The sequence below is a fragment of the Saimiri boliviensis genome, chromosome 5 (genome assembly GCF_048565385.1).
Source record: "Saimiri boliviensis isolate mSaiBol1 chromosome 5, mSaiBol1.pri, whole genome shotgun sequence".
NCBI classification, from domain to species: domain Eukaryota; kingdom Metazoa; phylum Chordata; class Mammalia; order Primates; family Cebidae; genus Saimiri; species Saimiri boliviensis.
Window position 1 is genome coordinate 62,029,479 of NC_133453.1, and position 17,378 is coordinate 62,046,856.

General features: G+C 39.1%; 1 protein-coding gene across 1 annotated transcript in view; it reads left to right on the forward strand.

Moving 5' to 3' along the window:
• PDE11A (phosphodiesterase 11A) overlaps window positions 1-17,378 on the forward strand; it is a 392,053-nt gene that overhangs the window by 182,198 nt on the left and 192,477 nt on the right. Inside the window, exon 6 of the mRNA XM_039469872.2 lies at window positions 4,776-4,908. Within this exon, the coding sequence (XP_039325806.1) occupies window positions 4,776-4,908 (133 nt within the window). The remainder of the gene's footprint in view (window positions 1-4,775; window positions 4,909-17,378) is intronic.

Genomic DNA, 17,378 nt, shown 5'->3' on the forward strand with positions numbered 1-17,378 from the left:
AAAAGTCTGAAGGAGGGGCATTGAAAGCCCATATGAATGTCTCTGTGAGAATTAGGAAAAGGTACCCTCTAGAAGTAGATGCAGCTTCAAGCAAACATGCAGTTAGACTAATTTCAGCCCCCACTTCTCCCTTTTATAGGGCATTCCTGTGCAGGGCAGACCCTGCCAACCACACGTGGCTGTGTCTGTGATATTCCCATGTTCTGTCCCAACAGAAACCAGTTGCAAAAGAGAAAACCATACTAAATAAAAGATTCCTCATGAATTAGGGGGAGGTGAGCTGTAGGAACTTTTTGAAAGAGCTTATCCTTAGTTAGATGCGTCCTTCCAAAAGCAGAAATAATTTGGGTCCTTTCCTTTGTGATTAAACTCACAACACCACATTACTGAAATGTATAAAGGGGACTGTCATGTGCAGAATTTGCTTTAAAAGTCATGATGCTTTTAGAAAATGTTTGCTGTGGACTAAATAATATGCTGAGCACTTTGCACAAATTATCACCTTAATCTCCACAGTAGTAGTATTATACCTGTTTTACAGATGAAGCTTTCCTGAGACCACTTTGCTAGAAAGCAGCAAAGGTGATATTTGATTGAGGTATGCCAAAACCCATGATCTTAATCATAACATAAAATTACCTTTTGTTTTTAAAGAAAAGAAGCAAGGTTTTGAAAGCTCTAACTCAGTGTTATGATTCTCCGTTACAGCAGACCAATCCTAAAACTGAGGTGGTGCATAAGCCAGAATGTGATTACTCTGATCTGAATATTTGTGTCTGCCCAAAAATTCATATGTTGAAACCCAGTCCCTAATGTAAGGGTATGAAGAGGTGGGCCTTTAGTAGGTGATTAGGTCATGGGAGTAAAGCTCTTATGAATGGGATCAGTGCCCTTATAAAAGAGGCCCCAGGAGATCACTCATTCTTTCTGCCATGTGAGGACACAGCAAGAAGGCAGTAGACACTGAATCTGCCAGTGCCTTGATCTTGGTCTTCCCAGTCTCAAAACTGTGAGAAAAAAATATTTGTTGCTTATAAGTCACCCAACTTATGGTATTTCGCTATAGCACCTGAATGGACTAAGACTGATGTACATACCATGTGACAAATCAGCTTTCCTGACTGTCTCTCTGAGAATCCCATCACTCAGGCCTTAATTTATGTTCCTGTGCAACATTCAGCTGAAGAAATGTAGAGGTGACTTTCAGAAAATCTGTTTGCACTGTTGCACCGCCTATAGATCAGTTCTAATCTTGTCTCTTCTCTGAAGCTTTAGCTAGCTTACAACACCTGAAGTCATTTCTCCCTCCGTGGACTTTTTCAGCATTTGTGATTGATGCAGTTGAGTTGGCAACATGTCAATACAGCTATGTGAAAATTTTTTCATTTGAAATTTGAACTGGGCATTCAATTTTTGTATTGTTTAAACGTCAGCGTGTTTATTTCTCATCTCCCCAGCTAAGTAGCAAGCTCCCTGAGGGCAGAAATCATAGCTTATACTTTAGAAACTGCCTCAACAGTGCCTTGCACAGGAGTCAATATTCCTTCTACACTGTCAGTGATTTTACGATGATTTCAATGCAGTATGCATACTGAACCAAGTCAAATTCTAAGCATGTTTTAGATTTAGAGTGTGTTTTTCAGGAGCCCCTGCTCAGTAAGTGCTTTTGTCATTGTATCTTCTTTGGGAATTCTGTAATTAGGGATCTAAAGCTCTTAATTATCAACTCCAATGGTTTTTCCTCCCCCTTCCTCTAACTAAAGTCTCAGATTGAAGTGTTTATTTTCTTTTGCAGCCTCTTTAAACTCTCTCTGATGTGGACTGCCCCTCCCTTTTTGTTCTTAGGTGACAACCCACCCTGTTCTTGCTATAACCCTATCCATTAACTCCTTCTGAAAGGCAGCAGAAAAAAATAGTATAATAGTATAATTTAGGACTTTGGAGTCAGATTTAGGTAAAATCTTATCTCCATTTGGGAAAGTTACTGGGCATTGTAGGTCTCCATTTTCCAATCCATAAAATATAGAGAAGCATATCCGTCTCATAGGATTTATCTAAGGACGAAACAAATTAGTCAGGTAAAGTATCTGGCCTGGCCCTTGGCCCACAGTAGATAGCAATAAATTTAAGTTTTTCCTCTTTAAAATTTCTTCTCCTTCCCTTCCCTAGATACAGATTTCCCTGTGTGTTCTGTACCTGAGTGATCTCATGCATTTTACTCTCCCTGAAAATTATCCTACCTCTGGATTAGAGTTTTCAGTTCTGAGGACTAATAAAGTTTTGTCCCTGGATTTTCAAAAATGAATATGTCCTAGGCTTACAGAATATCTGTCATCTTTCCCTATCTCCACACTCCTTAAAACAACTGCATTCTGCTAATAGGGCCATAGTCACTCGGGAGCAAAAGGTAAGCCGCCGCTATCTGGCCACGGAGCCTGTGGAATCTTCTGTGGTACGTCTTGAGTCACCAGCACCATTGCCTCCCATCTGCATGACTTCTGTGGTTTACCAGACATCTTCTCACCCTCAGTGTCTCCTACCCAGGTCTTCTTGCTCATTGTCCCTGGATTAAGCTTTCTAAAATCGCATCTTAAACTACGTCACTCCCCTGCTCCATATTCTTAACAAGTTCTCCATTGCCTATAACTAAGGTGTCAGCAACTTCGTGAGGGCCTCACCTTTGACCCTTGACTTCCTTTTCAGTGTTATTCCACCATACGATTACTCATTGGGCCAAGAACGCACTCTGTACTCTGCTGCATTTGTGTCTTTTGTTCCCGCTGTTTCCTTCTAATGCCTCCAATCTCTCCTTCCTGAACTCTGTCTCATCCTGAAAGACCCAGCTTGAAAGTTGCTGACACTTACTGTTAAAACTGGCTCCTTCCTTGAGCTCCCCACTACCGGACCACTTTTCAAGTTCATCCCTTGACTTCTGTACCCAGACCTCTCCCCAGCTCCTGCTGCTGTGCTGCTTCCCACACTCCACAGAACACTCTAGGTCAGCAGCTTCAAAACAATGTGGTCACAGAACACCTTAAAAATTAAAATGTGGAATAAAATATGCAGTACAATAAAGTACTGGTAAGCCAATTAATCCCTGAAAGAAAGATCGGAATTTATCCCACACTCTTTTATAAACCTAGGAATGACTTCATTAAGTTAGATTTTCATATGAGATGTATTTTCATGTTTCTTCTTAGATTTTGCTTTCATTGTAGCACAACATAAAATTTCATCGCGCAGGTATAAAACAGCAAAGAGAAAATAAAGACTTTTTTGTTTATTCTTTTGTTTGGTTTTGTTTTAGAAAATAAAGCTTTCTCTTCTAAGTACTCAGTCTTTTTACTTCTTTGATTTAGACGTCATCTAAGATCTATGAGACTCAGCTTTTTATTAAAACTTCCATTTTTCAGCCAGAGAGCCACAGAGAGTAAGTTTATGTATTATTAATGTTTAATATGCAATAAGGGATGAATAACATTACAAATACATGCTGAATTTATCAGAAACAGGCAACGATCATTACAGATGAGATATATTAATGATGGTAAATAATATCTATGTGTCCCCTCATGCATCCAATGGCCCTTCCATGCAGTTTCCTGCCTTTTCAGCATGGCATAATTTCACATAGGCACATTATTGCAAAATAACAAAGATGATGTGCGTGTTTAGTGTTTTCTTACATATAGTGCAGTTTAGATTAAAAAGCCAATAGAGTGATTATTATTCTTGCTGTAGTATACTCATTAACATATCTTGAAACCCAGGGTTCCACAGAAGGTAGTCTGAAAACCTTGCCCTAGTATACTTGCATCCATTCACATAATTTCAGTTATCACTTGCCAAGCCACAAATTGGACATCCTCCAGAAAATTTTCCTTGCCAATACTAATTTGAGCAGTTCTCAATTTTGTATCTCCGCAGCTCCTGGCAGTGCTCAATATATACTTGTGGAGGAAAAGATGGAAAGCAGGAGAGGAATAGGTTGTCTTAACTATTTCTCACAGCATTTCTGTATGTGTAGTGTCTGTGGTGAAAGTGATACAAGGGAAAGTTCACAAAATCATTTAGCATAAAATTCCTTGTTCAAATTAAACATGAAAAGAGGTTTAATTATTAATGTTAAGGGTCAGTTGCATTAAAATAGGCTTTTAAGTGAGATTTTGTAAGTAGGATATGTGCTATTGTTAAGAAACACATTCTGAAATTACCAAAATAGTTACTGATACTAAAATTGTTATTAAAATAATTACTAAGATAGTAAAATTGTTCTTCAAATAATTATTAATTTAAAAGACCATAGTCTAGATATGTTCTTTTGCTGCATTTGTAATTTTTTAAAGTCCCAATATACTTTCTGATTTTTCCCCATTTAGGTTTCATTCTTCCTTCTGCCAGAACATCTAGTCTGTTCAATTAAACAGGGCAAGCTGGGAGGTTGATGGAATTTTATTAGTTGTTGATGTCTTATTGTTAATTTTGGTCCTTAACATATGTTTGCCTGCTTTGGGACCTAAATACAACCTACAGTTGCTCTCTAAATCATAGGGAATCTATAGTTTCTGCCCATGGATTTTATTATTATAAATTATAGCAGGTAGGTCATTTTGAAGTAGCTTCTGATAATACCTTGCTATCGTTTTGTGACTAATGTCACTTACTACTTCTTAATAAGGACAGATTATCCTGCTATTAGTGTAGTTTATAGAGTTTGCATTCAAGAAAACTTATGTTTCTCTCTTTTCTTTCTGCCTACCTTGGTGCTCTGATAGTTTCAAAGAAAGCATGGAGAAATCATCATACTCCGACTGGCTAATAAATAACAGTGTGGCTGAGCTGGTTGCTTCAACAGGCCTTCCAGTGAACATCAGTGATGCCTACCAGGATCCACGCTTTGATGCAGAGGTAAGAGAAGCCCCTCTGGTTGCAATCTTAAGGTTTAGTTGTCACACTGAAAGAAGTTGAAACACAAAAAGGAACATTATACAGATCGACAGCAATTCCTGAGTTTACTGGTAATTCTTTTGCGTCCTTCCTCTGTGATCTTATTTTTAGCATTGCCCACTGTTGACTCTAAGTTAGAGAAACTTCCCTAACTCTGCCCTGGTTTATAGCAAGATGGTTATCCTTAGTCTGATATTCTTTTATGATTGGGTATATTTTATGTTAAAATATGAACTATTTAATTTTAAAATTGTATATAACAGAGTTATTTCTCAATAGAACCTAAAACAACTACCATATTTATAAAAATTGCTCCCAAGAAATAGTAAATTGGTTGGTGTTATTGTTTAATGTTAATTATCTAGGCACACTGTGTTGATATAGAGAATATATTAAGACAGTTTTGAAGTTTACATTCTAAGGTAGTATAGAGTGTCATACAGATAAATTCTGATATGATAATGAACTGATAATCTCTATGTGCATATGCATGCTATACATGTATATATACACATATTGAATATAAGGTTTCCTCTTGAAGATTGCCAAGCTGAGCTCTGAAAAGTAGCAGGCTTTTTTTGGTGAGGAAGGGTGAGGTGATTTGTGTTCCAGGCAAAGCTGAGCGGGCATGGGGCATTGGGGAATTGAGATGGTCTAATGTGGCCGAAGGGCCATGATCCATGGAACTGGAGAGGGAAGCAGGCACTAGATCACCAAAAGACTTTGAAAGGCATGTTAAGGAGGTGGAGTATTAGTTCTGTACAATTAAGAACCATTGAGTTTTAAGGGGAAAGAAGCAAGAGTTATATTCTAGAATGATCACACTGGCTACAAAGCAGGGGATAGGTTAGTAATGATAACATGTAAACAGTTAACTTTCAACCCTGAGAAGCAGATGTTATCATTCCCATTTTACAGAAATTGAAAGCTGCTTTATGGGTCTGGAGGCAGATGAGGATTCAGTCCTGCTACTTCTCAAACTCCATAGTCCATATTTTTAATCCTGCCCTGTGCTGTCTCCATTGTCTGTGGCCGGGACACAGTGATGGCAGGGAGGCTGGGGTCCAAGTCTAATTTACAACTTCAGTCAGATCATCTTTCCAGATCTCTGCAAGAAAACCTTGTATTCCCAAACTTACCACCTCCCTGTAGCTGACTAAAACTATCTTCCCCACGCTACATTTTCTATGTATTTTCTATTCCTTCTTGAGGTTCGAGGCTCCTCAGTCCTTACATGAACTCCTAGTCTGGGTTGGGCATCTTTCCAGCTGCTCCCTTGGCTGTCCTAACACTGACTACCCTCTAGTTCGCCTCAGTTTTGATACATTAAATCTTAACTTTGAGTTACTTCCCTTGGGAAAGTTCACAGTTCAACCTTCTTTAGTTCTCCTCTTGTAAAGTAGAACACTACTAACTTGGTTATAGGACTGGTGCAGTGAAAATGATTTGAAGATTCAATGTTTATATACTTTTGCATTGTGGTTGGGTTAGGACAGATTTTATGTATTTTGCCTTGTGCTATTTTTCTCTCTTCCTTGAATTTGAACTTATCAGTTCTTTGTTTTCCTATATCAGTTCATTGCACATGTTTAAATCCCCGTCAAAAATATTGTTATATTTTTCATGTCTCTGAACATTGCATAAATTGACTTACTTTTTTTTGCTGTCAACATTTCGTTACTGAGTTGTGTAAACGTGTAATGCATTCATTTATTTGCACTGCTGCAAAGTATTCTGTTATATGAATAAGCCTCATTTTGTTTATCCACTATGGTGGATTCAGTGAGTTACTATCACATACACAGCATTGCAAGGACATTCTTATTCATGTCTCTAAGTGCTCAAGTATAACAGTTTTCCTAGAATTCATGTCTAAGAGAATGACATGCTGGGCCATAAACTGCATCTTTTCTTTTACCAGGGAATAAAAAATCATTGTCCAATCATCGTTCTTTTTTCTTATGAAAAATACCACATTTAATAAGCACAATTAATATTTCAAGCATACTTCTTGCTATTACAATATAGTGAGTTTCAATATACCATATTATTTTACTACAGTCAGATTTTTACCATATCCCTTTCTAATTAGTGATACAGCCATATTACATTTTCCTCCATGTTCACAGTCCAGTCCAATAAGGCAGCCTGTCCTGCTGGTTCACAAAAAGAACAATGTGGGAGTCTCAAAAGGCAAAAAGGCAACAATTATTTCTGTGGGATTGTTCATAAAAATTTCATGTCCTTATCTAGTAGTGAGAAGCAATGATGTCTGAAGACAGTAGACTGTGGTAGATTAAGCAGTGACTCTTTCATGAAATCACTTTCTTCTCTATGAACTTAAACTATCATTATTTCTTAGTCCCCCACCCAGATGCTTTCAATCTGCAATGTAGCAAATAGTATATTTTAATTGCAAATCTGAAGATGCATTGTATGCTGATTTTTACATGTTCTCTTTGTGTGGTACTGAAATTCAAAGGTACTTTAAATTTTTCTTCTCATGCTGAGAGAAAAAAAACTGGAGAGGAATTAATGCACATAAAGGTGATAGAGAGGTTGAGGATGGAGGAGAGAGAGAGAGAGAGAGAGAGAGAGAGAGAGAGAGAGAGAAAGAGAGAGACTGTGTTCTGTCTAAATACAGACATTTAGTAGATACGTCCTACAAATGTGTGTGTGTATGTTGTAAGTATATATGTGTGTGTTTTGTATCATACTAGGTCAAGAAAATCTATTTATCTGCTTACACTTCCTCTCTCCTCAATTATATTTTACCTCAGGGACAGGTGGCAACTGTTTATTAATAATAAATGAAACAGACTCAAGACTGAGTCACAGGGCTCTCCCAAGAGGCTAAGAGACCTGAACCTTTTCCCCACAATGCCTGATGTAAGATGGTATATATCATAAGATAAAGACAACCATTTCAGGTAATATTTTTTCATTAGTGTGTTAAGTATTTCCCTCAAGATAAATATATATATATATATCAGACAAAATGAAATTGCTTCATACTTTCACCCCACTGTAACTATCCAATGAGTTCTTGCTGCCCATTGCACAGACAAAACAAGACCATGGCATTGCAATAAAGGAAGAGTTTAATAGACATGAGGCCAGCCACACCATATGGGAAATGGAGTTATTATTCAAATCAATCTCCCCAAGAATGTGGGGGCTGGAGTTTTTCAAAAATAGTTTGCAGGAAGGGGCAGGAGTAGCTAGGCAACGGGTGCTTGCTTCTGATTGATTGGGGATGTAATCATAGGCGTATGGGAGATGGTCCTCATGCGTGCTAAGTCGCTTCTGGGTAGAGCCACAGGAGCAGTTGGTAGGTCCAAGTGGAGCCACTGGTCTCCTCAGACATGCCAGAAAACCTGAAAAGATATCTCAAAAGGCCAATCTTAGGTTCTAGGATAGTGATGCTATCTGCAAGAGTAATTGAGGAAGTTGCATATCTTGTGACCTCCAGAATAATGGCTGACAATCATTTATGTCTACACCTTAGCAGAATTCGGGTTCCTCTTTCCTCCCAGCCTGGTGCTCTCTCATTAGCTTTACAAAGACAACTGAGTTTTGGAGAAACAAGAGCTATAATCATTTAAACTATCAACTAAATGTCTCCCAAAGTTAGCCTGAGCAAAGCCCAGAAATAATTAAGAGCAGCTTGAAGGACACAGGCAAGATGAAGGTTGGCCAGATCAGAACTCCTTCACTGCCATAATTTTCTCTCACTGCTAAAATTTCTGCAAAGGTGATTTCACCACAATTAAAAATGATTCTAGAATCATCATAGAGACAGGAAACACCTTTTAGAATTATATTGCCTTCCTACAAAGGTCTGAGTCCTTTCTTGAGTGTGGTGCAAAGTCCATCTTTTCTCCTAGTAAACATAACTGAATAGTTACTTGTCGGCGGTATAATATTAAGAAACATTTCTTAAATCCAGGATTAATTGATAATTGTTATCTGCCCTGAAAAAAGTGTTTGCTTTTTTGTTCCCTGCACTGACTTCTCTGAATAGTCTGAGGTTGGTTAACAATAAAGATAATTTGCAAAGAGGTAGCATGGGGAATCCTTTTCAGAGCATTTCCTCTATTTCCTACTAATTTTCTCAACGTAAGTGTACTTCATGGATTTAAATTTACCAGGAACACAATAATTCTGAGCACTAATGATGCAAGTTTCTTTTTTTTTTTTTGGTTTCTTAGCTTAGATAATCTGGATTCTTGTCTCATGACAAGGAAGAATTAGGCACATGGAAACATTGAAAGGTTAAGAGGACAGAATTTATTAAGTTGAAATAAAGCTTTCAGCAAAGAGAGAGGGGTCCTGCAAGCAGGTTTCTACCTCACAAATTGAACCAGAACCACCACACATGAGTTGAAGAGGCCAGGCTCCTCCTCGCATAAGGTGTGAATTACTGGTGGCTCCACCCCATTCCCCCAGTGCATGTGGCCCTCCAGTCTGCTGCAGACATGCAGGCAAGCCCCCTGTGCAGGTTCCCTTATCTGCACAAAACAACTGGTGTAAATACTCGTAAGGTGGGTCACAGATTCTCCAGGGACCCTTCCCTCTCTGTCTAGGCACTTGTCTGCCTCTTGCCTCTATCACTCCTTCTCTGAAGAGGTACATTTAATTGGCATTAGAATAGGGACAAAGACTGATCTTAGCAGCTTCCTGCTGACGGGGCACTGTTTTGGGAAGATGGCAGTCAGATCTCCCTCAGAGGCCTATCTAAGGGTCTTCAGTGAAAGGGAACCATTTTCTGAGATTCTGGTTGCATGACCGTTTGGAGTTCAATGGCATAAAGGGGAGAGACAAACTGGGTTATTAGAAGATGTATCAAAATGAACAAAAGTGGAGGGTAAGAAGAGCTCAAAACTCCCAAGGCTGCTGGCATGCCCAGATAACTAGTGACTATAGTTATGCCTGCTAAGATTTGAGTGCATGGGGCTTCGATTTGGTTAGCTTTCTTGGTATAATTTTCTTTAAAAAGGAAACCTCCAGGTAATGGGCACCCTATTTACTCCTATAACCTGGTAGAATTTACAGGATAACTTCCCAGAACTAGAATATTGATCCAGATTTTTACATTACCCATCCCTTTTGTTTCTTCTGAGCTGCAGCCAGAGATCACTGGTTGGTTCACAGTAATAACCAAGGTTAGTCTAAAATGCAGACAAAAACATAAAAACAACTGAGACTAGAATAGAATGACAAGTATATGATTTTTTCTCTCTCCAGTCCTCATTTTTGTTAAAAACAAATCATGATAGGACTGAGTTGTTTGCACAGTAAACTTTAGCCTTATATTTGGCCTGATTATTGGCATAAAGTGCAGCAAGGATAATTATTTTCACAAAGGCCTTTTAAATTGGCTTTGAAGGAACTCTGTTCCACAAGGAATCTCAGATAAAAACTTCTAAAGCCAAGCCGTTCAACCATAGGTTTGTATACTCAAATATCTATGAGTTAGGTAAATTCCTAACTTCTTCATGTCCCAAGAATATGGGGTTCTTGTGCCTATTAGAAAGTGACATTCTTTACTCAACACAGGTTAGAAACCCTGTATGGGAACTGTAGACAAGGTATGAGGCCAGTTTCCCAAGGGTCTTTTATTGGCTCTGCAAGTCAAGCTTGATTCCCTAAAGGACAGCATGTCATTCCAGTCAAAGCCTAGATAAAAGAACCAGTTTATTTAATTGCATCCTGTTGCCAAAGAAAATAGGTTCTTATTGCACTGATGCAAATAACTGTATTGCCATGAGTTAAGAATACTTTTGGGAGGCCAAGGTGGGCAGATCACAAGGTCAGGAGTTTGAGACCAGCCTGGCCAACATGGTGAAACCCTGTCTCTACTAAACATACAAAAAATTAGGCAGGCGTGGTTGCATGCACCTGTAATCCCAGCTACTTGTGAGGCTGAGGCAGGACTGTAAATAGCTCAAAATAAAAGTTTCCTTGACTCTGGAAAACAAGGATGAACAATGAATGTTTTAAGCAAAAATTTAAAAAGATTACTTCGGTTTTCTATTAGTCCAGTCCATTTAATTAACTCTTGTTCTGTTTGATATTCATGAACACTTCAGCTCTTCATGAGTCCTGTACATTTTTCCTTTAGTCCAATGCCATGGTCTCCAAAGTTAACAGAAACCTGCATTTGAGATCACCTGTCAATGTTCTGCAGCTGATTATAAAACATCTTTTGAAGAGGTTCAAAACAAGACAATAATTGTCTGTGAATAGCAAAATGTCCAGGGTTGTTAAAGTTAAAAACAAAATGACAAAGAAATTTGGTTATTTCTGTGGTTTACAATAACTTAAAATAATATCCTTAATTATGATGATAGCATATACTCAGACATTAGAATTTTAGAAATCTCATGCAAGTTTGGAACATATATTAATGTTATTCACTGAAATATAACCTGAAGAAAATTAAGCATCATTTTGGCAATTCCATTTACCTAAACATGTTGAATAATCCTGTTTACCTCTCTTTTGGATGCTCCAGGGGCCCTCTGTAACATCCAAAAGCTAGGAGTCAGGAAAGATAACCTTGAAACTGCAATATGATTTTTGGAAGCCTGTTAAATGTGTTTGAGATTTAGAACACTTGATATTATGAAATACAATTCTGGATTACCATATGCTATTTATTTAGCCAAAATGATGACTCAAAAAAATTTTAAGGTAAAAGCCCTCTCATTATCCTCTACCATTACATGAAAATCTTATTTAAGAGAAAGAAAGCCAAATTTTACCCTTACATTAGTCTACTATTAATGTCAACTCAATTTTCTAATGAAATCTTACAGACACTTCTATCAAATCTTAACCAGTTTAACCATGAGGATTCCTATAAACCTTTTGTAACCCTTTACAAATTTTGCTAAAAAGAATCTTGTTGTGCTTTTATTTCAATGTGCAGTTTATAGAAAAAACCATATCAAACCCTTTTAAATTTAGTTAATATGTTCATGCACAGAATTCCTTTTGTAAGACAAATTTTTTTAGTCATTCCACAACTTGTTTAAACCCGTAGGCAAAATTTTAAATTTCCTTGCCTTATAAAACTCTTTTGCTAAAAACACATTTTACACACCATTTCTTACACACCTTGCATGTAAATCCATTTTCAGTGGTCTCAATTACATGTTATAATGGTAACCCTTAGCAGTTTTTAACATTAATATAAATCCTAAGTAAGTTGCTTTAATAATGTACTAGGTGCCAATAAAGTTTGACTCCTTCCAGCATAGTTAATGATGTGGTTAATTTCACATATCCCCAAGCCTTATCAAGTTGTAAAGCAGGCAAGTAGAACAGTTCTCAAAGGTCAAAGAAGCAGTTTGCGACCTTAAAACATTTAGCAAACCTAGTATCTGACTTGCATAATTTTGACCACCTATTTACATTTTGATGACATTTGCAGTTTACCATTAATCTTTAAGACTGTTGTTATTTCTCAAAGATTAAAGTCACATGAACTAAAGGTATTACTGCTTTTTATCTTTTAAAAAAAATTTATCTAGGTGCTTATTTGTCTTCAAGCTAATTAGAGCACTTTTCTGTATAAACATAACACATGTAACACATATATGATTACACAGACAGAAAAGAAAATCCAGTAGTTGTAAGATTTTTTCATTTGTCAATCTAATTGGATTATTGGCTGCTGGGTGGAGCCCTTTAAGAGCAAGGCTAGGAAAGCATGCATTTTCTAGGGCCTAACAAACAGGTATGACTGGAAGACAAAAACGGATTTTGAGAGGGATCTATCTGCCTCTAATATCTGGGGTTCCATGAGGAAAACAGAGGTTTCTGACAAAATGGGATCTGTGGTGCCTTTTCTGTTTTTCTCAAGGAGTCCCGAGCCATCAGAAATTAATTTAGGGCCTCTCATGTGTGCATTAAGAATGAGACAAAATGGAGAAAAATATTTCAGTCAATTGAGAAGAAACTTCTTCCAGAAAAGCAAAATTCAAGAAAAGAAAAAAACCATAAAAGTCCTTTAAACGTACTTGGGTATCCACTTTTAATTAAGTTGAGCACTCCTTAAGAACATCCTTTTAAGTCCCTTATTACCTGACTTTAGCCATGCCAAGCAGCCAACATTTCTGGTTTCTGAACTTTACCAAAGGTAACCTCACAGGTGAAACCAACAAGCCTCAATTAAGATTATAACTTAACCATGAGTGTACAAAGTCTTTTCAAAGGGGGAAGTAAGGAGAAGCAGTTTTTATAAATCTAGAATGTTTAACAGTAGCTCAGAGAAGGGAAAATTTAAGAAGGGAAGCTAGAAGTTGTCTATGGAGGGGAAGGGAGTCAGAAATGGTAGAAATCACACAGCAATTAACTTGAAAGTACTCATTCTCCAAGCCAGGATTGAACCTTAGCCACCATTGTAAAATATCAGAGATTAAAACAAAGTACTGCCATATGGTTACAGGTCATGCTCCCAAGGACATAAAATATGATCCAGGCCTGCAGCCAAGTTTATTACTGACCAGTTTGCTGGGATGACTTGAAAAGTGGACTTATGGGGTCCTACACTTGCGTCCTATCCTAAAGTACTCCTCTTTCTGACAGAACCATACAGAAAGACATGCAAAGCATACCAGATTGGCTACAGCTTAAGACCAACCTCATAAATCCTTTTTCATTAATCAAAACGTTATAGAGAATATAAACAATGATCCTTACCATTCCTTTTACTGGTTTGCATAGGAAGGGAGGGACCAAAAGTCTGACTGGTAAAAAAACTTTTACCCTTTTACTGGCATGTCAGGCTTCTGGGTTCCCTTCCTCTGAGGTCTATTCTAATCCAAGCAGCTTAAGGTTTGGGAAATTAACTTTTCCCATTTTGGAGGAAGCATCCAAGGAAAGTATCCTGTAGTATGGGAACACAATTACCTCTCTGTGAGGAGAGGACAGAGGAGGAAAAAGGAAAAAGAAGGCATTTTCTCAAAGGAGCCCCCAGGCCTCAGGATACGTTTGAGAGAGATACAGACTAAAGATGAATGGTTACCCAGCTAGGAAGAAGGGATAAGGTGTCCCTAATTCCTTTCTCTTCCCAGCAAATAGCGGGTATGTGAGGGAGAGAAAGAAGAGGCATTTCTTTTCTTTCTTCTGCCCTTATATCCCCAAGTCCTGGTGACCTTGACAGGGTGCTACCCATAGGCGTCAGTGCAGCTTCCACCCATGTTAACAGAGGGGCCTAGAGGGTGGAAATATCTGTACTCACCTATGTGCACCCTGTCCCCCCTGTTGACATAAGCTTTGAGTTCCTTAAATCTTGACAGACTGTATCCAGCAGCTAGCTGCTACCTCCTTTTCATAAGCTGAATGCTAAGGTCAAGCTGAGGAGCTGAGTTCTCCTGAAAAAAGCAAGAGAAAAAAGGTGTCTTGTGAATTGGGGTCCTGGCCTAACAAGATATTTTCCAAAAAAAAAAAAAAAAAAAACCTCTTGCATAAAGCTCCCTATATCTGCAAGGCTGTGTTAATGGCTAACAGAGTGGAGAAAAGAAAGAAAAAAAGAGCTTAAGTGAAAGGCTGGGAAGACGGCTGAGGGAGAAACCTCTTATTCTTATGCAAATGGATTTCTCCATCAGAAAGAGACACCTTTTATTGCTGTCTCCTCCCTGGGGCATTTACTGAGCTGGACCCCTTGGCCAGGTGAGGGGAAGACTCTGCGCATGCCTGGCAGGGAATGCTGCCCAGCTAGCCACCCCAGGCTCAGGCCATGTGCCCCAGAAAGGAGAAGAGTGGGGCAGGGAGCTGCCCCTCACATTTGTCCTGTGCGTGGGCCTGTGACCATTTGGGTGAGCTGGAACACCCCTAATATTGTAAAATAAAAGATAGGTCCCAATATATTCCCCCCAAAAAGAAGGAAAATTCCATAGAAAAGACTGGGTTGGACTGAGGCTGACATTCCCAACTTCTGAGAATAATGGGGCAGGGAAAGAGGGGTAGTTTCCCCGGCCTTCAGAAAAAGTCTGAGGACAGGAAAGCTCAGCAAGAAAAGTGAGAGATATGTTTGGGTTTAAGTTTTACTCACCGTTCTGACAAGTCCCTATACAGGCCACCAAAATGATGCAGGATTTTTTTGCTCCATAGCTCAGCTAATCTGTGTTCTTGTCTCATGACCAGGAAGAATTAGGTAGGCACATTGAAGGGTGAGGAGAGTGGAATTTATTAAGTGAATTGAAAGCTCTCAGCAAAGAGAAGGGGTCCTGCAAGCAAGTTTCCACCTCCCAAATTGAATACCAGGTCCACCACACACCAGCTGAAGAGGCCAGGCTCCTTCCCTGCATTAGACGTAAATTTATGGTGGCTCCACACCATCCCCCTAGTGCATGTGGGCCTCCAGTCTGCTGCAGATGATCAGGTAAGCCCCCAGTGCAGGTTCCTTATCTGCACAAAATAACTGGTGTAAACACTTGTGGGGCAGGTTGGAAATTGTATGGAGATCCTTCCCTATCTGTCTAGGCCTTTGTCTGCCTCCTGCCTCTATCACTAATATCTATTCTAAATTTCTCAATGGCTCACTGACTAATTCTGGCAACATGAATTCTCTTTACTGATCCCAATTCATCATCACACACACACACACACACACACACACACACACACGGGAGTTTATTAAGGACTATTAACTCACATGATCACAAGGTCCTACAATAGGCTGTCTGCAAGTTGAGGACAAGCAAGACAGTCTGAGTCCCAAAGCTGAAGAACTTGCAGTCCAATGTTTGAGGGCAGGAAGCATCCAGCATGAGAGAAAGATGTAGGCTGGGAGGCTAAGCCAGACTGACCTTTTCATGTTTTTTCTGCCTGCTTTACATTCTAGCTGTGCTCGTAGCTGTTTAGATGGTGGCCACCTAGATTAAGGGTGTGTTTGCCTTTCCCAGACCACTGACTCAAACATTAATCTCCTTTGGCAACACCTTCACAGACATACCCAGGATCAATATTTTGCATCCTTCAATCCAATCAAGTTGATACTCAGTATTAACCATCCCGCTACTGATCACTAGTTTCAGGGTTTTTCTATCTATGGGGAGATTGCCTTTCCTTGGCATTGGTTGTAGACAATTATTATTTTAGAGAGCTGACCTGGTCACCTGACATTCATGGAGGTGGTGGTGGGGGGGGCTCTCCTGCCATGCTCCTGACTAGCTATTTACTGTAATACCTATACTGCCCAAGCCTATGCAACCCACCAATTCTTTTTTTTGTTGTTTTTTTTGTTTTGTTTTTTTTTTTGAGACGGAGTTTCGCTCTTGTTACCCAGGTTGGAGTGTAATGGCGCTATCTCGGCTCACCACAGCCTCTGCCTACTGGGTTCAGGCAATTCTCCTGCCTCAGCCTCCTGACTAGCTGGGATTACAGGCACGCACCACCATGCCCGGCTGATTTTTTGTATTTTTAGTAGAGACGGGGTTTCACCATGTTGACCATGATGGTCTCGATCTCTTGACCTCATGATCCACCCACCTCGGCCTCCCAAAGTGCTGGGATTACAGGCTTGAGCCACCGCACCCGGCCGCAACCCACCAATTCTTAAAGCGTATAGCTAAAGCCAGTTACACTTGTATATTTCAAACAGAGCCCTGGTGACTACATTTAAAATCCCTGTATCAGTTAAAGTAATAGATACGCTTCAAAATTTCTGTGGTTTAATACAATAGATGTTTAGTTTTTGTTCATGTTAAGCCCAAATGGGTTTTCCTGATCAGTGTCGGTGGGATAGGGAGGTGTTCCTTATTATGTGAATGAAATATTTCAGCAAAAACTTATGAATGACTTGCCCCATAAACCATATTGTGAATTCTTGAGATTGATAACTGCTGATGCTGACCCCAATACATCCACTTGTGTGCATTTGATAGTTTATTCTTCAATTTGGACTAGCATAGGAAGCTTGCCGATTTGGGAATTTATGACGCCAGTGGCTTGTTTCTGTTAGTAAGAGATAATATACTCTATCAAGCTTTGCTTTAGGCATACAGTTAAAGTATAAAGGGAAACTAGATTTCCAATTTTTACGTCTTTCCTATCTTGATATAATTCATGGAAGTCCTTAGAAATTCTGCCCAAAAATATGCAGCAAGAGAATGATCCTTATTTTGAAACTTCAGTTTTGAAACTGTTGGTGTTCCTTTGGATAGAAGCTACAAAGGGATGTCTTTAATATGATGTAAACACCAACCCAAGTGCTGTCAGATGCCTGCTGAGAGGGCTATGGGGCAAGTAATCATAGTTGTTTACCTGCTGGGTGTTCTCTTAGTGATTGTCTTAAATATTTAATGGAGTTCCCTCCTTGTGGTGAACAGAGCAGACTTAGCAGGCAAGCCATAGCGATTACTTGCCTTCTGAATGCCTGTTTGAGTTGACTCTCAAAAGTGGCACTTGCTGGGCTTGAT